Source organism: Zalophus californianus, chromosome 17, assembly GCF_009762305.2.
Source record: "Zalophus californianus isolate mZalCal1 chromosome 17, mZalCal1.pri.v2, whole genome shotgun sequence".
In the NCBI taxonomy this organism is placed as follows: Eukaryota; Metazoa; Chordata; class Mammalia; order Carnivora; family Otariidae; genus Zalophus; species Zalophus californianus.
In genome coordinates this window covers 16,973,251-16,997,696 of record NC_045611.1, presented here as the reverse complement: position 1 = coordinate 16,997,696, position 24,446 = coordinate 16,973,251, and the positions used below count along the sequence as shown (strand labels likewise).

Sequence of the window (24,446 nt, the reverse complement as noted above, 5' to 3'; positions counted from 1 at the left end):
CCTTGGAACTGATATTTTCCCTCCAGGTATTATAGAGTATTATTTCTACAATACCTTGCTGGAATCTCAGAGTAGGGTCGTATATTTTGTGCTTTCAGCACATGCAAGAACATGGGTCACTTCACTGGCTAGAATTCATTTCCGACTCCTGGAATCAGTTTGTGGCTCTAACTATGAGGGGAAAGTTCTAGTAATAGATGTTATAACACAGAACCGAACCACTCAGGCCACTTTTCAGATTATAGATACATTCTTAAGGGGCTCTGACATGTCCAAATGACCTTCAGAAGTCATTAAGGAAGAGAAAATAAGTAGCTTTAAAGACAACTCTGTAAGAGACAAGTGATTAATCATTTTGATTTCTCCTTGAAACCATCAGTGATAGCTGAAGCATCTGTGTTTTGTTTTGTTTTTTTAAGATTTTATTTATTTATTTGACAGAGAGAGACACAGCGAGAGAGGGAACACAGGCAGGGGGAGTGGGAGAGGGAGAAGCAGGCTTCCCGCCGAGCAGGGAGCCCGATGTGGGGCTCGATGCCAGGACCCTGGGATCATGACCTGAGCCGAAGGCAGACGCTTAACAAACTAAGCCACCCAGGCGCCCCTGAAGCATCTGTGTTTTTTTGTTTTTGTTTTAGGATCTGTGTAAAAATAACGCTATTGTTAAGTATTCCCTGTCTGTCATTTCATGGGGAGAAATGTTTTGATAAACCAGGGATTTTGTTCAGCATAGTCTTTTGCTTTTTGGCTTTGGATCCTTGACAATATGGATAAATAGTGGTGTTTTCCTACATTTTTAAATCCTCACAGAGGTAACTGAACTTCATGCAGGTAAATGCAATGGTACATTTGAAACAGAAACAGAAACTTCCTAAAGTTAATGGGGAACTCTAAAAACAGAGTCCTATCACTAGATAATGTCTCTCACTCAGAGAGAGCTTTTACAGCTTATACAGACCACCTCACACCTCCCGTTGGAGAATCCCAGCCAGTGGAAAGGAACCTGATGGGATGTTTCCTGTTCTGCAAGCCTGTTAGGTTCAGGGAACAAAATGGAGACCCATGTGAGACCATCGCTGAAGGGACTTTTACAGATACATATCATTATAGTTAGCTCTGCTTTCTGGATTTTACCATTGTCACAGGCAAAACTAGATGGTGGAAGACAACAATGGAGACCTGTCCTCATGGCTGTGACTGAGAAGGATTTGCTGCTTTATGACTGTATGCCATGGACAAGGGATGCCTGGGCATCACCGTGTCATAGCTACCCTCTTGTTGCCACAAGGTAAGTCTAAAGACAAAAAAATAAAATAGCTATCCTATTCTAACTCTACCAAAAAAATTTAAAGTGAATTCTATTATCTTAGGTACCTAAAATAGCATTTAAGTAGCGGATATAGATGTTTGAGACAAAAACTTTCCTTTCACAACCTTATTGATTATTTTGCAGCTTCCAGCTCAGTAAACGTTTTCTGTCATTTAGCATTTTTTAAGTTGTTGAAACAGCTTCCTATAACTGTTCCCTTCAAGTCTTGCTTAGTCATAAAGATAAATAGTAGGTTTTTTTTTTTCCTTTACTTTATTGACTGTGACTAGAAAACCACTGAACCTGGGGTAGCCTTTTGAGTGATGAAATCACTTAAACCAGAATGTGGTACTGTGGATAAACCACACAACTCAGCAAAATATTCTTCAGTTCTCTTTCTAGTGTAAGAGCACATAATTGTGATGCCAGCAAATAAACATCGATTTGACCTGAAGCAACAGGAAGTTTCTAGCATGCCAGATGTGGAAAGTTGGCAGGGAAAAGAATAGAGATATATAGATTTGGGGACCAAAATGTCTTAAGAGGTAACTAGAAACTAGTCTGAAACTAGAAAACATATTCACATTTAGCATTATTTGAGCTTAAAAAAATAATCCGGTTTTGAAGTAACTCAAAAACTATACATTAAAAAAGGAGCTCCACAGAAAAGTATTTGGTAGTAAAAAAAGCTACATGATGGGACAATCTGGTATGTCCTCCAGGGAACGGTGTGGTTGGGGGTAGGAATGGTGATGGGGCTTCCTGCTTTGAGTTGACAAAGAGTCACTTGAGGAAGAGTATTCTTTAAATTACAGGAAGACTTTCACGTTATATAGGATTTCCTTCAACTTTCCAAGTTCTCTTACATATATCATTCTTTTTATAAAATATAGTTTTCACATAGCTTTTAGGAATTTCTCTGTAATTTAGAGCTGGAGCACCTAGATCACAGAATAGAAATAAAGGATTTGTTGAGCCTAAGAATTAATTAATTCCTTGAGGATATAAGGGTTCTGCAGAAAGACTGAATTTAATCATCAGTTCTCTGGTTTGATTTTGTTTTTTTCCCCTCTGGATTTTTTTTTAATCCCCACTAAATTATAACCTCTTTGAGGTCAAGAACTATGACTTAGTCATCTCAGCACTCCCATAATGCTTTGCATATAGTGGGCCCTCAATAAATTTTAATTGAGTTCAATTCTATTACTTAAATTATAGTTTCTCGTTCATACTTACATTGGGAGCATGACAGGAATCCTATGAAAACATGACATACCTCAGTAGTTGTAATTACAACAATTAAATTTGTATTTCCCAAAGATTTAAAGTTTATGAATATGATGAAAGAGATCTCTTAAGTTTAAATTTTATGGAAGAAGCTTATACTCTAGATATGATCATAGAATGCAAGGAGGGTAGCTTTATCCTTAGACGTTTCCTTAATTGTGTGTCACTGGAGAAATGGAGCAGAAATCTGTGACATCCCATAGATGAGCCTTTGTTCAATACTAGAAAGTAGAATCCTATAAACAAATAATTTCTGGCCATTGACTGGACGGGGCCTAGACCACCGAAGCACTTTGGTACTAAAGAAGGAAATAGGATGGTTCTGTGTCTACTATCAGTGTGGCATTAATTTGCAAATAAGGAAAAGATATAAATAAAATTTAAGAGCTGAAACTATAAAACTCTTAGGAGAAAATACAGGAGTATATCTTTGTGACCTTAGCTTAGGCAGACCTTCTTGGATAGGACACCAAAAGCACAAGCAGCAAGAGAAAAAATAAATAAATTGAACTTCATTAAAATTAAAAACTTTTATGCTTCAAATGTCACCATCAAGAAAGTGAAAAGACAACCCACAGAATAGGAGAAAATATTTGCAAATCATTTATCTAATTTGGGACTGGTATCTAGAAAATATAAAGAACTGTTATAACTCAGTAATAAAAAAGGTAAACTACCCAATTAAAAAATGGGGAAAGGATCTTAAAAAACATTTGTCTAAAGAAGATACACAAATGGCTAATAAGCACATGAAAAGATGCTCAACATAATTAGCCATGATGGAAATGCAAATTGAAACTACAATGAGATACCACTTCCCACCTATAAGGATGGCTATAATTAAAAAGACAAACAATAACAAGTGTAGATTAGGAAATGGAGAAAATGGAACCCTCCTACACTGCTGATGGGAATGTAAAATGGTGCATGTGGAAAACAGTTTGGCAGTTCCTCAAAAGGCTAAACATAGTCACCATACGACCTAGCAATTCCACCCGTAGGTTGTATACCCAAAAGAAATGAAAACTATGTCCACACAAACACTTTTACATGAGGAACGCCTGGGTGGCTCACTGGTTAAGCATCTGACTGTTGATCTCAGCTCAGGTCTTGATCTCAGGGTCATGAGCTCAAGCCCCACGTTGGGCTCCTTGCTGGGCATGAAGCTTACTTTAAAAAAAGAAAAGAAAAGAGGGAGCCTGGGTGGCTCAGTCGTCAAGCGTCTGCCTTCAGCTCAGGTCATGATCCCAGGGTCCTGGGATCGAGCCCCACATCAGGCTCCCTGCCGAGAGGAAGCCTGCTTCTCCCTCTCCCATTCTCCCTGCTTGTGTTCCCTCTCTAGCTGTCTCTCTCTGTCAAATAAATAAATAAAATCTTAAAAAAAAAAAGAAAGAAAGAATGTGTTCTGATATACTCTGCAACATGGATGAACCTTGAAAACATACTAAGTGAAAGTAGCCAGACACAAAAGACCACATATTATATGATTTAGTTTATTTCAAATGTCCAGAATGGGCAAATCTATAGAAATAGAAAGTAGGTTGGTCATTGCCAAGGATTGTGGCAAAAATAGACAGTGATGACAAATGAGTATAGGACTTCTTTTTGGGGTAATGAAAGTGTGCTAAAATTGAATGTGGTGATGGTTGCACAATTCTGAGTATGTTAAAATCCACTAATTATATCTCAGTAAAGCTGTTATAATTAAAACAACCCCTCCCCCAAAAAACCCCAAAGATGTAATAGAAGAAACTAAGACCAATCCTTAATAGACTGCATTTGAGTCCCTATTTTGCCACTTATAGTAGGTAATTGGCAGCATGTTACCTAGTCTTTCTTTGCTGTACAATTAATTTGTTTGGTGAATACTAATGAGATAGGGTGGGTGTGAGTATCAGATGAGTTAATACTTGTAAAATGCTACAATAGTACCTGACACATTGTAAGTGCATAAGTAAGTGTTAGCTGCTTTAATTATAATAATTATTATTTATTATTAAGTGAAAATCTGTCAAAGAGGAATTCTATGTAAAAAGTAATTGGGTTGATTTGGCCATTGTTAAAAGAGGAGCTTAGCTCTACCCGATAGTTTTTATAAATAGTGAAAGTTTCATGTTAAATGTGAGGAATTCAAATGTATTATTTGGACCAACCTAGACATGCAAATTGAACTTGGCCATAAATTAAATGGGTGGCGCCTGTAGCTCTCTGAACATGTTGTTTCTTAATAAGTTTAATTCATGTTGCAGCAAGGATTCTTTACTCCTTGTTCAGGAAGTACCAGTAGATTAGGAGCAAAGATGACAGGCAGATGAGAGGTTTATTTTTTCCATGTGGCCGTGTCAGCGAGATGGAATTGGTTCAAGTCACTGCAAGGTAGAACTAAGTGGGGCTTAATCATCCTTTGCCTCCCGTAGCGGGGTAGAGTTTGGCCACTGAGAGAAACCAAAGGATGGAACCAGACCAGGAGGTATGCCACAGAGAGCAGCAAGGCCAGAAAGTGGTAGGTTTATGTCTTTTCGGTGTGGGGGAAAGATAGGGTTTGAGACTTATGAGTAATGAGAAAGGGCTGCATATTTACTTTCATTAATTCTACTTCTAATACTTTGGAACATATTCTTATGAGTAGATGAGAAAAAGAAAAAAAGAAGATAGTATAAACACATAGGGAAGGAAAAGAAATCAAGGACTTTGATTACCCACAAAAGTAGGTAGTCCCTAATAAAATAAGAGTTAATTGTAGTTTGAAAATCAAAGAATGTTGTTAGGGTAATATAAATTAATATCCTTTATTGGCTTGCACATTTACAGATTCTTAGAAACCAAGATATGTGTGTGTGTACACTTAATAGTTGGTATTTTCACGCTGGTGAGGAATTTGAGGGTGATAAATGAAGAAGATTTTTATTTGATTTTTTAAAATTTTTGTTTTACATATTTCTTAAGATTAAGGCCAGATACATGATACAGGTAGAAAAACCCATTGGTTTTAAAGGTGCTATGAATTTTGCAGGATGTGCATTTTGTAGTCTTTTCCTATAAACTTTCTTTGGAATAGAAAAAGATCCAAAGAAAGTGTGGCTACTTTACAATGTGGAAAATTGAGTGGTGTTGCGCTTAGGGGATTTAGGGGGCAAAACCTGCTAAAAACGCCTTTGCATGAGCTCATCTGGCCTCCCCACTGAAGGGGTCCTTTTGGCAGTGTGTTCTAACCGACTGCTGCTCAGCAAGAGTCCAGCACCTGGTTTGAATTAGATTTCCTCTGCCAAATATTTCATAATCAAAACCTGTAGGAAAAATTCTCCCAGACTTATATTTTTTAATGTCTGACATGGGATTAGCAATCAAACTGAATATGGTAGAATCCACCCTGTTGCTTTGCCCATGCTGTCTTAACTTGGATCACATGTGGAATAATTTTGAAACTTAACTCTTGCTGAGATAACTGATGTTCAATTGGCATGTTGGTTCTATAGGAATCAGCTCAGTGAGGCAGTTCTCAAAGCATACTTCATGGACCTCTGAGGATCCCCTTTTCAGGGGGTCTTTGAGTCCCAAACTATTTTCTTAGTAATACTAAGATGTTACTTGCTTTTTTCCCTGTTGACATTTGTACTGAGGGTTGATAAAATTGCTGGTGCCTTAGCATGAATCAAGGTAGTCGATTCCATACCAAACTGTATGGACTTGAGGGGCGTTGTGGGGGTGGGGATGCCAGTTTCACCTCAAAATGTCTTTGTTGGAGCAGTAAAAATTCAGTTTTACTTAATCTTAACCCTTGAGTCCTCATCTTCTTAATATTCTATAAGATGAGGTGGGAAGTACTCAAAAAAGCACTTCGGCTGCGTACTGAAGTATGATGGTTGTCTCAAAAACACATGTGTGGTTGACTTGCTAGTTGAACTAGCTGTGATTTTTCATGGACCACCATTTTTTACTTGAGAAAACAACTTGTGGAGAGAGGCTGGGAAGATGGTGGAGTAGAAGGACCCTAAGTTCACCTCATCCCACAGAAACATGCAGCTGGATAATACATCAGCATAAATAATTCAGAAAACACCCAAAGGCTGGCAGAACAAACACCACAACTAAAGGCAGAGAAGAGGTTGCATTGAAGAGGGTAGGAAGGGCAGAGACATGGTCGGGAAAGCTAGTTATTATTAAGCTGGATATATAGAGATTAGCAAAAAATGCAAAACAATGCCACTCTTCTCATTAATTTTTTAATGCCTTTAGTTACAGGTGCAGCCACAGGGCAAGAAACAGACTATCACATCAGGAAGCCTGCACAGGGAAGACAAATCCCCATAACATTTGCCTTTGAAAGGGAGAGGGGCCGAATTTCCTGAGATTTTACAACCAGTGGGACTTAAAGCCTGAAATTTTAAAAATCAGTGGGCTCAGCTCTGGAGAGCCCCAAGGGCGTTAGGAAGCTGAGTCCCCACCCTTTAAAGAGACAGCACAAGAAACCACCCAAGGAGCTCCAGTGTAGAAGCAGCAGTTTAAAAAACAGCACTTTTGGGTGCCGGTGTGGCTCAGTCGGTTAAGGTTAAGCTTCAGCGTTTGCCTTTGGCTTAAGTCATGATCCCAGCGTCCTGGGATCCAACCCTGCATGGGGCTCCCTGCTCAGAGGGGAGTTTGCTTCTCCCTCTGCCTCTCCCCCATTCCCCCCACCCCCCACTTGTGTTCCCTTTCGCTCACTTTCTCTCAAATAAATAAAATCTTTTAAAAAAATCACTCTCAGACAATGTTTTTCATATAGGACTTTTGAAAATTTGGATGAGGATTGTACCTTAAAGAGCAATAAATAAAATGGCTTGTTCTTTAAAGGAAAAAAAAAAAAAAGCTTGTTCTTCGCTTCATTGTAGGCCATATAATATTTTTCTAAAAAATTTGCTGGTTCCATCCTTCACTCCTCTAATGGTAATTTGAGCAAAAGGACTTTTTTATTTTTTAAGATTTTATTTGTCAGAGAGAGAGAATGCACAAGCAGAGGGTAGCAGCAGAGGAGGAGAGGTAGAAGCAGGCTTCCTGCTGTGGGGCTCCATCTCAGCACCCTGGGATCCTGACCTGAGCCAAAGGCAGATGCCTAACCGACTGAGCCACCCGGGCATACTGAGCAAAAGGACTTCTTCTTAGGGCAAATGGATGCTCCTTTACATTTCCTTTAGTTGTCAAAAGCCAGTGTTGGTTCAGATAAAAGGCAACAGTGTGTCTTTCAAGAAAAAGGTAATTTCTTCTAATCTACCAACTGGTTTAGCCAAGTTAATCACATTAGTTCTCAACCCTGGATATACACTAGAATTACCTGGTGCGTAGCTTTAAAAAATTACTTATGTCTGGCTCAGATCCTCAAAAATTCAGATTTAACTGGTCTAGGGTGGGGCCCAGGCAATCTTATTCTTATTAATAAAAACTTATCCAGATGATTCAAATGTGTAGCCAGTTGAAAAGCACTAAACTAGTCCTCGTCTGCCAGCTTTCTGGTCTGACGACCTTTATATACTCTTAAAAACTAATGAAAACACAAAATTGCTTTTCCTTATCTGGGTTATACTGATTGATATTTACTATAATTAGAAATTAAAACTGAGAAATTTAAAAAATATTAATTTAAAAATAAAAGTAAAAAAAACCTATCGTGTCTCAATATTAACTTATTTGTATTAAAATAATATTTTCCAAAACAAAAAAAAATTAATGTGAAGAGTGGCATTGTTTTGTATTTTTTGCTGATCTCTTTATATCTAGCTTAATAAAAGATTGATGAATTCTATCTCCTGTGTTCTTTTTTTTTGAAGATTTATTTATTTATTTTAAAGAGCAAGAGAGAGCGTGGGGGAGGGACAGAGGGAGAGAGAGACAAGCAGACTCCCAGCTGAGCACGGAGCCCAGCACGGGGCTCAATCCCGCAACCCTGAGATCATGACCTGAGCCAAAATCAAGAGTCCAATGCTCAACTGACTGAGCCATCCAGGCACCCCTTCACTGTTATTTTTTTAGCAGCTTTACTGAGATAACTCATATACCATACAATTCACCCATTCAAAGTGTAGTATTTAATGGTTTTTAGTATGTTCCCAGAGTTGTGTGACCATCACTATAATCAATATTAGGACACTTTCATCACCCTAAAAAGGAAATCCTTACCCATTGGCAGTCACTTCTCATTTTCCCCTCCACCAGCCCTTAGGAACCAGGAATCTAATTCTATCTCTATAGATTTGCCTATTCTGGACATTTCATATAAATGGAATCATATGTAGCCTTTTACGTCTGGTTTCTTTCCCACAGCATACTGTTTTTAAGGTTGATCCATATTGTAGCATGTGTCTCAGCTTCATTTCTTTTTATGGCTGAATAATCTTCCATTGTATGGATATACCACATTTACCAGTTGATGGCCATTTGGCTTATTTACACTTTTTGACTCTTATGAATAATGCTGCTGTAATATTCATATACAAGTTTTTATGTGAACATATGTTGGTTTGGGGGCATATATAGCTAGGAATAGAATTCCTGGGTCATATGGAGCTCTATGTTTAACATTTTTTTGAGAAAGTACCAGGCTGTTTAATAGAGGCACTATATCATTTGAAATTCTCACCAGCCCGGTGTGAGTTTTCCATTTTCTCTCCATCCTCATGTTTGTTTATTTGTTTTTAACTTTATTTTTTTTTAAGATTTTATTTATTTATTTGACAGAGAGAGAACAGGAGAGCATAGGCAGGGGATGTGGCAGAGGAGGAAGGAGAAGCAGGCTTCCCGAGGAGCAGGGAGTCTGACGTGGGGCTTGATCCCAGGACCCCTGGGATCATGACCTGAGCCAAAGGCAGATACCGACTGAGCCACCCGGGCACCCCCACATCCTCATGGTTTTAAGTTTTATTTCCCTAATAGCTAATGATGTTGAGCATCTTTTCATGTACTTACTGGCCATTTGTATATTTTCTTGGGAGCAGTATCTATTCAAATCCTTGATCCTCTAATTGGGTTGCCTTTTTATTATTGAATTGTAAGAGTTCTTTATATATTCTATAGACAAATACCTTATCAAATATATGATTTGCAGATATTTTTCCTGTTCTATGAATTGTCTTTTCACTTTCTTGACAGTGTCATTGGAAGCACAGAAGTTTTTAATTTTGATGAAGTCCAATTTATCAGTCTTCTCTTGCATTTTTGTGTTATATTTAAGAAGGCTTTCCCTAATCCAAGGTCACAAAAATTTACTCTTCTGTACTCTTCTAAAAGTTTTATAGTTTTAAGGGGCACCTGGGTGGCTCAGTCAGTTAAGCGGCTGCCTTTGGCTCAGGTCATGATCCCAGGGTCCTGGGATCGAGCCCCACATCGGGCTCCCTGCTCATTGGGAAGCCTGCTTCTCCCTCTGCCTGCCACTTCCCCTGCTTGTGCTCTCTCTCTCTCTCTGTGTCAAATAAATAAATAAAAAGTATTTTTAAAAAAATGTTTATAGTTTTAGCTCTCACACTCATTCTTTTATCCATAAAGAGTCAATTTTTGTATAGTGTGAAGTAGTGATCAAATATCATTCTTTTGCTTGGGAATATTCAGTTATCACAGTACCATTTGTTAAAAAGACTATTCTTTCTCCACTGAACTCTCTTGGCAAAAATCAATTGATCATAACTGTGAGGGTTTTTTTCTGGACTCTCAATTTTATACCTTTGTGGTAAGTTTTAAGTGTGAATCGCCCAGTTTTGTTCTTTTTCAAAATTATTTTGGTGATTGTGAGTCCCTTGCGTTTTCACATGGATGTTAGGATCAGCTTGTCAATTTCTGGGGAAAAAAGATGGAATTTGGTAGAGATTGCCTTGAATCTGTAGATCAATTTAGGGAATATTGCCATCTTAAAAACATTGTCTTCTGGTCCATGATACAGGGTATCTTTTTATTTACTTAGGTCTTTAATTTATTTCAGCAATGTTTTGTAGTTTTCTTAGTATAAGTTTTATACTTCTTTTGCTAAATTTATTCCTAAGTATTTTTTCATTTTGATCTATTGCAAATGGATTTTTTTTCTTAATTTCCTTTTTAGATTGTTCGCTCCTACTATATACAGTCAATACATTGATTTTGTTGGGGGGGGGCAGAGGGAGAGGGAGAGAGAGAATCTTAAGCAGGCTTCATGCTCAGCATGGAGCCCAAGGCGGGGCTCCATCTCACGACCCTGAGATCATGACCTGAGCCGAAATCAAGAGTCAGACACTTAACCAAATGAGCTACCCAGGTGCCCCAATACATTGATTTTTATGTCTTGATCTGCATTCTTGCTTGACTCGTTTATTAGTCTATAGGTTTTTAGTGGATTCCTTAGGACTTCCATGTACAAGATCATGTCATCTTCAAATAAAAGGTAGTTGTACTACTTTCTTTTCTGGGTACCCTTTATTTCATTTTCTGGCGTAATTGCTCTGGCTAAAATCTCCAGTACAATATTAAATAGAAGTGGCATAAGCAGACATCCTTGTCTTTTTCCTGATCTTAAGGGGAAAGCATTCAGTCCTTTACCATTAAGCATGATGTTAGCTATGGGTTTTTCATAGATGCCTTTATCAGGTTGAAGAAGTTCCCTTCTCTTCCATGTTTGTGAGGGGTGTTTTCCTCATGAAAGGGTATGGAATTTGTCAAATGCTTTTTCCATGTCTAATACAATGATCATGTGGGTTTGTCCTTTACCTGTTTATATGGTGTATTAGCATATTGATTTTTGGATGTTCAACCTTGCACTTTATTTATTTTTATTTATTTTTTTAAAGATTTTATTTATTTATTTGAGAGAGAGAGTGAGAGAGCACAAGAGGGGAGAGGGTCAGAGGGAGAAGCAGACTCCCTGCTGAGCGGAGAGCCCGATGTGGGACTCGATCCTGGGACTCCAGGATCATGACCTGAGCTGAAGGCAGTCACTTAACCAACTGAGCCACCCAGGCGCCCCAGTTGAAGGGATTTTTAAAATATATTTTGTTGGGCACCTGGGTGGCTCAGTCATTAAGCGTCTGCCTTCGGCTCAGGTCATGATCTCAGGGTCCTGGGATCAAGTCCCACATCGGGCTCCCTGCTCAGTGGGAAGCCTGCTTCTCCCTTTCCCGCTCCCTCTGCTTGTGTTCCCTCTCTCACTCTGTCTCTCTCTGTCAAATAAATAAAATCTTAAATATATATATATATTTTTTGTTAACACTCACTACTTTCTTAGGCAGTATTCTGCTCTTTTCCTATGAAAATAGTTTTTAGTTCATGTATGTTATATTTCTTTTCTTTGTCCTTGAAACTCTATTCTTAGGACCATCTCATGGGGCCGAGTATATACAGTGTATGATAGAAACTCTAAGGTTTTTTGCTAATTGTTTCTCAGTGTTTTTTCTCTTCTGTACTTTGTGTCATTGCTGTCTCATACTTGATTTGAACCTTTTCCCCAAAACGATTAATTCAAGCTCTCATTTTGTTACATCTAAAACTATTTCAGGATCATCACTACCTACCCCCCATCCAAATGAGTTGGAACTCACTTTTCAAAGTAAAAAGATGGCACATCATTTTTGTTTTGTTAATATAGTGGACCAGTATTACATCTCAAGTAAATGGGAGTCAAAAGTTTAGTCAAGTAGTTCCAACGATTAGGAAATCAGTTTTCACTGGCTATTTAGGAACAGAAATTAATATGTTTCATTCTTTTTTTTTTTTTTAAGATTGTATTTTTAAGGGTGCCTGGGTGGCTCAGTCAGTTGAGTGCCTTCAGCTCAGGTCATGATTCCGGGATCCTGGGATCGAGCCTCACGGCGGGCTCTCTGCTCAGTGGGGAGCCTGCTTCTCCCTCTCCCTCTGCCTGCCACTCCCCTCCTTGTGCTCTCTCTCTCTGTGTCAAATAAATAAATAAAATCTTAAAAAAAAAAAAAGATTTTATTTTTAAGTAATCTCTACACCCAACATGGGACTCGAACTTACATCCCTGAGGTCAAATCACATGCTCTACTGACTGCGCCAGCCAAGCACTCCAGTTATGTCTCATCCTTATCAGAATTTTCACAGCCTAAAAATAAAAGCTTTTAGAACAGATTAGACTTGCCCAGTAAGTAAGTTCTGCCCAAATTTCTTGCCCAGAAATCCCCAGGTACAACATTTATCAGAAATAATGGTCTCTTCTCCAGTCAATCAGGAGTTAGATGAAATGTTCATGTAAGAATTTCATTAAAACCCTGAGATGCACAGTCGCTGATATGACTTACTGGCTTCAACTCACCATTGTACTTTCTGTTTCTAAGAGTTGGTCTATAGGTAGCTAATATTAGTAGAGTCAGGCAGTATTTATCTTTTTGTGATTGGCTTATTTCACTTAGTATAATGTCTAAAATGTTCATGTGTGTTGGCATGCATGACAAGATTTCCTTCTTTTTAAGACTGAATAATTATTTGTTGAATGTGTATACCATATTTTCTTTAGTCATTCATTCTGCCAGTAGACAAATATATAAGTTGCTTCTACCTCTTGGCTATTGTGGATAATGCTGCTATGAACATAGATGTAAAATATCTCAAGAATCTAATTTCAATTCTTTTGGATATGTACTAAGAAGTGAGTCTTTTGCCCTTCCCCCCCCCCCATTTTTTAAATGGGTTTTTTGTTTTCTTATTGTTGAATTTTAAGGGTTCTTTGTATATTTTGGATATTAGTCCTTTATCAGATATGTGTTTTTCATATATTTTCTCCTATTCTGTGGCTTGTCTTTTCATTCTTTTATAGTGTCTTTCAAAGCAGAAGTTTTTAACTTAGAAAGTACAACTTACCAATTTTTTTTCCATGAATCATGCTTTTGGTGTTGTATCTTTTTAGATTACCTCGATTTTTTCTTACGATGTCTTCTGGAAGTTTTATACTTTTGCGTTTTACATTTAGATCTAAGATCCATTTGAGTTACTTTTTGTGGAAAGTGTAAGGTCTTCCAAAAGAAAGCACCAGGCCTGGATGGGTTCATTGGTGAATTCTACCAAACATTTAAGGAAGAAATTCCCTACAATCTCTTTCAGAGGATAGAAGCAGAGGGAATACTTTCTAACTCATTCTGTGAGGCTAGCATTACCCTAATACCAACACCAGACAAAGACATTATAAGAAAACTGTAGACTAATATCTCTTATGAATATATATGCAAAGTCCTCAACAAAATATTAGCAAATCAAATCCAAAAAAGTATAAAAAGAATTATACATCATGACCAAGTGGGATTGATCCCAGATATGCAAGGCTGGTTCAATATTCGAAAATCAGTTAATGTAATCCATCCCATCAACAAGCTCAACAAGAAAAATCATATGAATCTATCAAGAGATGCAGAAACGTCATTTGACAAAATCCAACACCCGTTCATGATTAAAAAAAGTAAACTAGGAATAGAGGGGAACATTCTCAGCTTGATAAAGACTATCTACAAAAAATCTATTGCCAATATCATGCTTAATAGTGACAAACACAAAGCTTTCCCACTGAGATCAGGAATAAGGCAAGGAGGTCCTGCCCCCTCTTGCCACTCCTTTTCAACATCATACCAGCAATCCTTGCTAATGCACTAAGTTAAGAAAAGGAAGTAAAAGGTATACAGATAAGTGGTTGCTAGGAGGAGGGGGAGGGGATGAATAAGCAGAGCAAACAGGATTTTTAGGGCATTGAAAATACTCTGTCTATTATGATGGATATATGTTGTTACACATTTGTCCAAACCTGTACAATGTACAACACCAGGAGTGACCCCTAAAGTAAACTGTGGATTTCAGGTGATTATGATGTGTCAGTGTAGGCTCATTCTTGTTAGAAAAAAAAAAAGTACCATCTAGTGAGTGATGTTGATAGTAAGGGAGGCTGTTCGTGTGTGGGGGCTTAACACTTCCTAACCAAGATTGAACATTTTTTTTTTTTGACGTGCACAGCCTTTTCAGAGCATAAAAAAGCCAATGGAAAATTTGGCCTTAGCTCATCCAGCCCAGTGTTCTGTCTGTGACTCAAGGGGTTATTTTATGGGAAAACAACAGTATATACTTCAAAGACTATAATATTGTTTTGAAACATACTTTTCCAAAAACTGCAGATGGCTTTTATAACTCTTTGCTTATTTATCAGCATAAATTGCTGACATTTTCCTATACCAGTACATTAATTACTTTTGATCTTTGCCCTCTTTGTGGTCCTAGGTTGGTTCATTCTGGCTCCGGATGTCGATCACCCTCACTTGGATCTGACCTTACCTTTGCTACCAGAACAGGCTCTCGGCAGGGCATTGAGATGCATCTCTTCAGGGTGGAGACACATCGGGATCTGTCAACTTGGACCAGGATACTTGTTCAGGGTTGCCATGCTGCTGCTGAGCTAATTAAGGAAGTCTCTCTAGGTATAGATCCTGACATACCGTTTCTAATAGTAATTACATGGAAATGTTATATTTTGTTTTGAAGTAAAAACCAGGGACGTCTGCGTGGCTCAGTTGAGCATCCAACTCTTGATTTCAGCTCAGGTCATGATCACAGGGTCCTGAGATCAAGACCCACATTGGGCTCTGCACTGGGTGTGGAACCGGCTTGGGATTCTCCCTCTCCCTCCCACTTATGCCCTCTCTCTCTCTCAAATAAATAAATAAATCTTAATAAAAAGGGGCACCTGGGTGGCTCATTCAGTTGAACATCTGCCTTCCACTCAGGTCATGATCCCAGGGTCCTGGGATCGAGCCACGCATTGGACTCCCTGCTCGGCAGTGAGTCTGCTTCTCCCTCTCTCTCTGCCTGCCACTCCCCTTACTTATGCTCTCTCTCTCTATGTCAAATGAATAAATAAAATATGTTTTTTTAATCTTAAAAAAAATAAAGTGAAAACCGTTATCGTCTGGGCCAGACTCAAATATTCTTTTTTTTTTTTTTAAGATTTTATTTATTTGACACAGATAGAGCGACAGCGAGAGAGGGAACACAAGCAGGGGGAGTGGGAGAGGGAGAAGCAGGCTTCCTGCATAGTGGGGAGCCCAATGCCGATCCCAGGACTCTGGGATCATGACCTGAGCCGAAGGCAGACGCTTAACAACTGAGCAACCCAGACGCCCCCAGACTCAAAAATATTCTAAAATATGGCAGCTTAAAATGATCATGATGGAAGAACCTGGTTTTTCTGTTTCAGTAGTAAAATTTTCCTAAGCCTTGTACATGGCTGCGTCATAACACCCTGTGTACAGCATGGCAGTTTTGCTGTTCATCTTTTTAATCTGTATGTGATAGTATAAGGACTCATTTACTAAGTACTAGACGCACTAACCCTCTAGTTCAGAAGATTTAGAGTCTAAGATATGGAGAGAGACCCTTAAAATGTGGGCATCTGGCAAGGCTTATGGCTTTAGAGAAATAAGAATAATTTTGAGTAGGAGTTTGTCTTCAAAAGTTTGAAAATGTGTGCCCAGTACTTACCGAATGAAATAAGCCTGGTGGTGTCTTTTCATTGTTGAAGCGCCCTCTTGTGGCTAGTCTATATGGGCTTCATTTGTATATGTTTGTGTGTATGTACTGTATATATATGTATAGATATTTCCAGATTGCTTTTCATTTTAACAAGAACAAAGAATAGTCAAAATGAAGACACAGAGTTTCTAATATGATTTGAATGAATTTTATTATCTTGGTTCCAAGTCAGTTTACTTTTGTTCCTGTTTTCTATGTATTTTATTTTATAAACAGTTTTATAGAATTTTATAAAAAGAGAAAATGTTTAAAGGGCAGAGTGTCTTACAATTTACCTTGCTTTCCGTTGCTTCTGGAAAGTGAGGGATCTCCATGGCTTTAGAACTGCATAGGCAGCATTTCCGTGGGTCATCTTCTAACACTGGCGGAGGGACGGTTTTTTAAATGTTGTCAAAATGACATAATTCTTCAACTCTTTAGTAATTGCTTGATATTTTCCTTACAACCACAGTGATAATTCAAGCAGTGACACCAATGACTAGTAAGACCCCACCTTGGATTTCTACCAAAGCCACCATATCCACACTGTCTTTCTCACTTGTGTGTTTCCTGCCCATTTTCTTGATGAAGTGATTGGTGACCACATTAAGGGCTGCTGGGCTCTGGTTTTAGTCTTGGCCACAGAATGTGCTATCAGGGATGTGTCCTCAATGTGAAGGTCTGCAGTGCCCTGTGTTCCTTTGGGGAGCCCAAGAACATTCATCAGGCCCTTTACTGGCATCTGGGATCACCATATCTTCTTCTTCTTTTTTTTTTTAAAGATTTTATTTATTTATTTGACAGAGAAAGACACAGCGAGAGAGGGAACACAAGCAGGGGGAGCGGGAGAGGGAGAAGCAGGCTTCCCGCCAAGCAGGGAGCCTGATGCGGGGCTCGATCCCAGGACCCTGGGACCATGACCTGAGCTGAAGGCAGATGCTTAACGACTGAGCCACCCAGGCGCCCCTCACCATATCTTCTTTAAGAATCCAAAGAGAAGGGCGCCTGGTGGCTCAGATGGTTAAGCGTCTGCCTTCAGCTCAGATCTTGATCCCAAGGTCCTAGGATCAAGCCCCCCCATCGGGCTCCCTGCTCAGCAGGGAGTCTGCTTCTCCCTCTCCCACTGCCCCTCCCCCCTGTTTGTGTGCTGTCTCGCTCTCTCTCTCTCAAATAAATAAATAAATTCTTAAAAAAAAGAAAAAGAATCCACAGAGATATGTTTCCCAAAACAAAGAATGCAACTTAAATTTTTAACATTTTTTAGTTTCATGTTGCTGCTTTGGTGTCTGGCAGCTAAACTTCTGGCAGGAAACAAAAATCTGTCCAGTCCCTGGCTCACAGTTGTTTAAATACAGATGGCTTGAGGAGGAAAGAGAGACTAAGGATTGGTTGGGTCCTTATACTTTAAAATAGACAAAAGAAACATATTTTTTGGTAATTTTGAACTTTTTAATTCTCATTTACAGCTATATTTTAATATTACCTTGGTAGTACTTTCATTTCCACAATTCAGGTCAACTGATGTACTTACTAATCACTTACTCTGTATTTAGAACTCTGCCACATGTATTAAACTGGCTGAAGGTAAACTGCTTTGATGAGAGCCAGAATTCCTTTAAAATGTGTGTGTGTGTGTGTGTGTGTGTGTGTGTGTGTGCATGCACCTAATCTATTATGTCTTTTTTTTTTTTAAGATTTTATTTATTTATTTGACAGAGAGAGATACAGCGAGAGAGGGAACCCAAGCAGGGGGAGTGGAAGAGAGAGAAGCAGGCTTCCCTCAGAGCAGGGAGCCCGATGCAGGGCTCCATCCCAGGACCCCAAGATCATGACCTGAGCCGAAGGCAGACGCTTAACAACTGAGCCACCCAGGCACCCCTATTATGTCTTAATATGTGTATGCTTAATGTGCACATCCACATTCACATATATACACACATTCATACATAAGCATGTCCTTCAGATGCATGTTACCACTTTGTGTTAAATTGTTGGGAGATTCAGAAAGGTTACTATAATTATGGACGCCTGGGTGGCTCAGTTGGTTAAGCAACTGCCTTTGGCTCAGGTCATGATCCCAGGCTGCATTGGGCTCCCTGCTTAGTGGGGAGCCTGCTTCTCCCTCTCCCACTCCCCTACTTATTCTCTCTCTCTCTGTCAAATAAATAAATAAAATCTTTTAAAAAAATAAAATAAAACTATAATTATGGCACATTGTACTACCTATTCAGATATCCATGACCTAAAGAATGTTAGGAAGTTGACAAGAAGAATCATTTAAGCTCTCTTTCTTTCTCTTATGTGTTTTCGTTATGGTTTACTCATTTATTTATTTTTTGTATAGTTTAATCATTTAGAAAAATTTCAGTGACTACCTGTAAGATTTTGCTAGTGAATGCAGTACATGAACTTCATAATGTTCATTTAGTTTTAAAGTTTTATTAGATTACAGTAGAATTGATCTGTGATCCTTCCAGTACACAAGGACTTTTTCCTTTTAGCAAATATGAACGTCAAGATCACTAGGCAGGGCGCCTGGGTGGCTCAGTCGTTAAGCGTCTGCCTTCAGCTCAGGTCATGATCCCAGGGTCCTGGGATCGAGTCCCACATCGGGCTCCCTGCTCAGTGGGAAGCCTGCTTCTCCCTCTCCCACCCCCCCTGCTTGTGTTCCTTCTCTCGCTGTGTCTCTCTCTGTCAAATAAATAAATAAAATCTTAAAAAAAAAAAATCACTAGGCAGAGAATGCAGTTAATTCCCTTTGGTATATAAAACCATTTTCCATTTGTTACAGGAATAAAATATGAAAATACATATATGTATATAATTATTTGAACTTTAATAAGTATGCTTTTAAAGGCTAATTTCATCATACCAATTACCCAAACTATTACAATTTTTAAATCAAATAAGAATTTTATGAAGATACTTCGCATTTCTGTAGTTTTGATGTTATAAAGACTAAGAAGTAGATATAGGAGGAGTTGCATTAGTAAATATGCAGAAAATCTGCAAGAGGAGAAGAAAAATGAGCATTTTAAAGTATTTATACTGTTAGCATATATGACGAAAGTTTGCTTTTATAATATTCTCAATTTTGTAAAATTCTCTTGAATTTTTGTTCATCTACTGGACAAATATGGATTGAGTATATACTCTGTACTGTTACTGTGGCTGTACTAAAATAGACACAGTAGGCATACCCCCTGCCTTTGAAGTAGGAAGGGCAGAAGGAGAAAGAATAATGAGTACTTACCAGGATTGTTACAAGTCATAAATTGAATGCCTGTTTCCTCTGATCCTAACACACACACTTCTAAGCCAAGTTTTATTACCTCTATTTGTAAGATGAAAGAACTGGGGTTAATATGGCAAGGGGTTGAATTGGGTCTTTTCTGACTCCAAAACCAGTGCCTTAAGCCCCTGATTTCCCCCCTCTAAATGACTCATTCTTATGCCCAGATTAAACTCCTAGAGGACATGTATACAGTATCAGTTTCTCTTAATTCATTAAATCAACAAATATTTATTTGGTGTTTTATTACTTACAAAGTGCTGTGCTTTGTAATGAGAGAAATAAAAATAAATAAGACCTATTTCATGCCTTTGACAAAATAGCTATAAGAAAGGAACATAGTGCCATGTTCTTTGTAATCCTGGGCATGATCAGCCCATTGATTATACCTGATAGACTGGCATTTTGTTATGTGCAGGAATGGAGAATGTAGCTCTAGCCTTTCTCTGAGAGAGTCCTGGGCAGTCAGGGCAGGTTGGACCTAAAAAGCCCATTCCCTTCTGGGTTTTTCTGGAAGACCCAGAGGAGCCCAAGGTGGCACAGTCCTGCAGCTACTGAAGGAAAGGTCTTACTGGAAATATTGCAACCCTCCAGAGCCCTCATACCAAGTAACTGGCCCCAGAGCAGCAGAAACAGGATTTGCCACAGAGCATTTCTTTGACATTAGGATCTTTGTCCTTCAGGATACACTGGTAATCTCCAGTAGTCTCTCATCTAAAAAGATACAAAGTAAAAAAAATTAAAAATTAAAAACATAAATAAAAAGACACAAAGTAGAAACCATGGGATATATTTACCAGCATTTATCTTGATGTAACACAATAAATTTACTAATGAGCCTTTTTTCCTCTTGGCTTTATTAAATTTTTTTACTACTGGAAAGGTGCTTAGAAAGTTATCTTTAACATATGTCATTGTACTCGGCAGTATCCCATAGTTTGAAAACACCAGTGTCTCCCCAACTTAGCAGATTGTGAGGTAGTAGCCAGAGCACTTGAAGGAAAACTAAGGCAGGTGGGGACCGTAAGCATCATGGAAACCATAGGAAAAAGGAAAGGAATGGCCAGTAGGGTTAAATGTATCAGTTAGGATGGTTTCGGCTGAAATTAACAGAAAAATCTCCTCTAAAACTAGATTAAACATTAAAGAAATGCATTATCTACATAAAGGAAAGAGCAAGAATAAAAGGTGAGGGGACGCCTGGGTGGCTCAGTTGGTTAAGCTTATGCCTTCCTCTCAGTTCATGATCTTAGGGTCCTGGGATCGAGTTCCGGTCAGGCTCTCTGCTCAGCAGGGTGCCTGCTTCTCCCTCTGCTTGCCGTTCCCCTGCTTGTGCTCTCTCTCTCTGACAAATAAATAAATAAAATCTTAAAAAAAAAAAAGAATAAAAGGTGAGGGGTGGTCTTTCCTTCCCAATTGTATTTCTTTTTAATCTGATTGAGCTACTTTGGTTCATGTGTATACTTTGGAGCAGCAACAGTCACCAGGGGAAAGCCGTGCTCTGATTGGCTCATGGTCTATCTACCCTTGAAGTTGAGATCACCTTCTTTGAAACACATGAGGAAAGAGTGTAGAAACTTGAATAAAATTGGGGTTTGGCTGTAAAGGAAGAATGGAGAAATAGAAACTAGGCAGACAGCTGACAATGAGTACTTACAAGTATCAAGGTAAGAGCTAAAGAAGCTGGTTGGATTCAGCAACATGGAGATAATTATTGGTGCCTTTGGGGAAAGACGCTCAGTGGTGTGATGGCTGTGGCCGACTGTAGAGGGCTGGGGATTGAATGGGAAGTAAAACACGGATAAACTGACTAAAGACAGCTCCTTTTAAAAAAAGAAAGAGGGGGGCTCCAGGCTGGCTCAGTCGGTAGAGATCAACTCCTGATCTCTGGGTTATAAGTTTGAGCCCCACATTGCGTGTAGAGAGTACTTAAAAATAAAATCTTTTAAAAAAGAGAGAGAGATGGGGCACCTGGGTGGCTCAGTCGTTGAGCATCTGCCTTCGGCTCAGGTCATGATCCCGGGGTCCTGGGATCGAGCCCCGTGTGAGGCTCCTTGCTCAACGAGAAGCCTGCTTCTCCTCCCTCTCCCATTCCCCCTGCTTGTGTTCCCTCTCTCACTGTGTCTCTCTGTCAAATAAATAAATAAAATCTTTAAAAAAAGAGAGAGAGAGAAAGAGGGAAGGTGAGGAGTTGAGTAACGACACTTCTAATAAGGAGAGATTTGAACATCTAAAAACATTAATGGGGGAGATCTAGTTGTTTTTTTTTTTAAGATTTTATTTATTTATTTGACAGAGATACAGTGAGAGAGGGAACACAAGCAGAGGGAGTGGGAGAGGGAGAAGCAGGCTTCCCGCGAAGCAGGGAGCCTGATGCGGGGCTTGATCCCAGGACCCTGGGATCATGACCTGAGCTGAAGACAGACGCTTAACGACTGAGCCAACCAGGCGCCCCTGGGGGAGATCTAGTTTAAAGGGAAATGTTGAGGGGCACCTGGGCGGCTCAGTCAGTTGCTCGTCTGATTTGTTTTTAAGATTTTATTTATTTGAGAGAGAAAGAGCACACACACAAGTTGGGGGGAGTGGCAGAGGGAGGGAGAGAAGCCGACTTCCCTCTGAGCAGGGAGCCCAACACAGGGCTCCATCCCAGGACCTTGAGATCATGACCTGAGCCAAAGGCAGATGCTTAACTGACTGAGCCCCAGGCGCCCTGAACGTCTGACTTTCGATTCTGGCTCAGGTCGTGATATGGGTCGTGAGATCGAACCCCATGTTGGGTTCCATGCTGGGTGTGGTTCTGCTTAAGATTCTCTCTCTCCCTCTCCCTCTGCCCCTCCCCCCCCACATGAACCCATACTCTCTCTAAAAAGAAAGAATGAAAGAAAAAATAATTGAATGTAATAATTGAGCCTTAAACATGAAGTCAGAGAATTTTATTTTTTTTTAAGATTTTATTTATTTATTTGACAGAGAGAGGCACAGCAAGAGAAGGAACACAAGCAGGGGGAGCGGGAGAGGGAGAAGCAGGCTTCCCGCTGAGCAGGGAGCCCGATGCGGGGCTCGATCCCAGGACCCTGGGATCATGACCTGAGCCAAAGGCAGACGCTTAACGACTGAGCCAACCAAGCGCCGCAAAGTCAGAGAATTTTATAATGCAGATTATTAATGATAAAGGGAGATTCTCCTCAGAGAACTTTGTTCAGAATGATTGAGCTTGGATGAGAGTACATGTGGTAAACTGGAGATTCCTTGTTTTAGGCGGTTGGTGTGCATGGCAGCCTTCCCCTCACCTCCTTTTATCCCATCCCCGATCACCACCTTGTCCCTGACCCCTATTCCAGGTCGTGGGTGGGTTATGAATGAAGTCTCAGGGATGAGATGAACTTAGAGAAGAGATGAGGGTGTCTGTTTTATATATTACTTGGTAATAAAATTTTCCAAAAAACCCTGAAAGCTTATTAGATTTTTAGATGAGTTAAAATGTCATGATTAACTAATTCTGGTGTATAGTATACCCTCAACAAAGTGGCCATTGTTATACTTGTCGTTGTTACTTAAGCCCCAGCAAATTAACACCTCTAATTTTTCGGTTTTTCAGTTTTTCGGTTCCCCAGAATTAGTCTCCTCCCTCTCCTCTATCTTTCCATAGTGTCTTGTCTGTTTCCCTAGTATGGGACCTAGTTCATTCTTCTGTATCCATATTTCCTTTTCTTTCTCTCTCCCTTGTCTGAATAGGAACCATCTTTTATTTAACTCTGTATCTCCCAGAACCTAACACATAATATAACATGTAACTATGTGTCTGGCACATTATAAGTGCTCAAAACAATGGTTTCTTGGGGCACCTGGGTGGCTTAGTGGGTTGAGCATCCGACCCTTGGTTTCAGCTCAGGTCATGCTCTCGGGGTCTTGAGACTGAGCCCCATGTTGGGCTTCCCGCTCATCGGGGGAAGTCTGCTTGAGATTGTCTCCCTCTCCCTCTGCCCCTCCCCCTGCTCTCTCTTCCTCTAAAATAAATAAATCTTAAAAACAAAACAATGATTTCTCCAGTGTAGAATGTTTCTGATGACCCATCTGTCATCCCTGCTGCCCTGTGAGAGCAGAGAATTTAAAAAATAGGAATAAATGATTTAATGAACAGACTAATACATAATTCCCAACTCTCCTGGACTTCATGTATGTTTTCTGATTATTCTGGGTCCAGGTTCATGAAGTTGCTTCCCCTAACTTGGGCTCTGAACACCATAAACCCACATTGCACCCTCCAAAAGGAACACAAAGCCCCCCACTCCTGGGTGCTAAATGTTTATCTTCCTCCCTTGAGTACCTCAAAAACTGTAGTTTTTTTTCTGTCCTTTAAACTTCAATATTTGATGTTCTGTGATTGTCCTTGAATGCTGCTGTTGTGTCTTTTTATATTTCTGGTAACAGCCCTGTTAAGCAAAATCAGCACATTACATTTTTTACTGACTTACCTATAAATTGAGGTGCATAGTGGATTTATAGCCCACGAAAGGGTTTTAGTTGAATCAGGGGTTAATGGCTTGCCTTTGCTAGCTGCAGTCACCTGTTCTTGCCCCACTAATGACACACCTGCAGGCAGAAGTACTCACCCACCTGCACAGCAACTTCTCTACCCAGTGCTTCGAGAACTTGAGCAGATCCTTGTTCTTTGAGCTTCTATTTTCTAGACTAGAAGTGACCCCTCTCTTCTCATCAGATCTCACTCCCCTTGACTACACTATAGCTTCAGGGATGTTAACAGAATAAAACTGTACCCTACTTGCTTTGATTGGGATCTGTCTGTTCTTCCTCCAAACCCTTAGCCATTTATTCTGAGATGATTGCATTGAATTACTTTCTACAGGTAGTTAGTTTTATCCATGTTCCCCCTCCCGAGGGTTTTTTTCTGAGGATAATTAATATTCAAAGTCTTTTGTCCAAAATTCTCTTCTTTGGGTAGCACTGCCAATATTTGTCTGCTATTCTTTTTCCTTATTTCTTAAACACAGAGCTGTCTTAACTAGTTTTTGCAAGTGCAGTGAAAGAATACATTGATTGGTCTGGAGG

At 39.5% G+C, this 24,446-nt stretch overlaps 1 protein-coding gene across 1 annotated transcript in view; it reads left to right on the top strand.

The window, feature by feature from the left end:
* SNTB2 (syntrophin beta 2) overlaps window positions 1-24,446 on the top strand; it is a 109,691-nt gene that overhangs the window by 74,183 nt on the left and 11,062 nt on the right. The window contains exons 4-5 of the mRNA XM_027618739.2: window positions 1,146-1,288; window positions 14,798-14,994. Of these exons, the coding sequence (XP_027474540.1) occupies window positions 1,146-1,288; window positions 14,798-14,994 (340 nt within the window). The remainder of the gene's footprint in view (window positions 1-1,145; window positions 1,289-14,797; window positions 14,995-24,446) is intronic.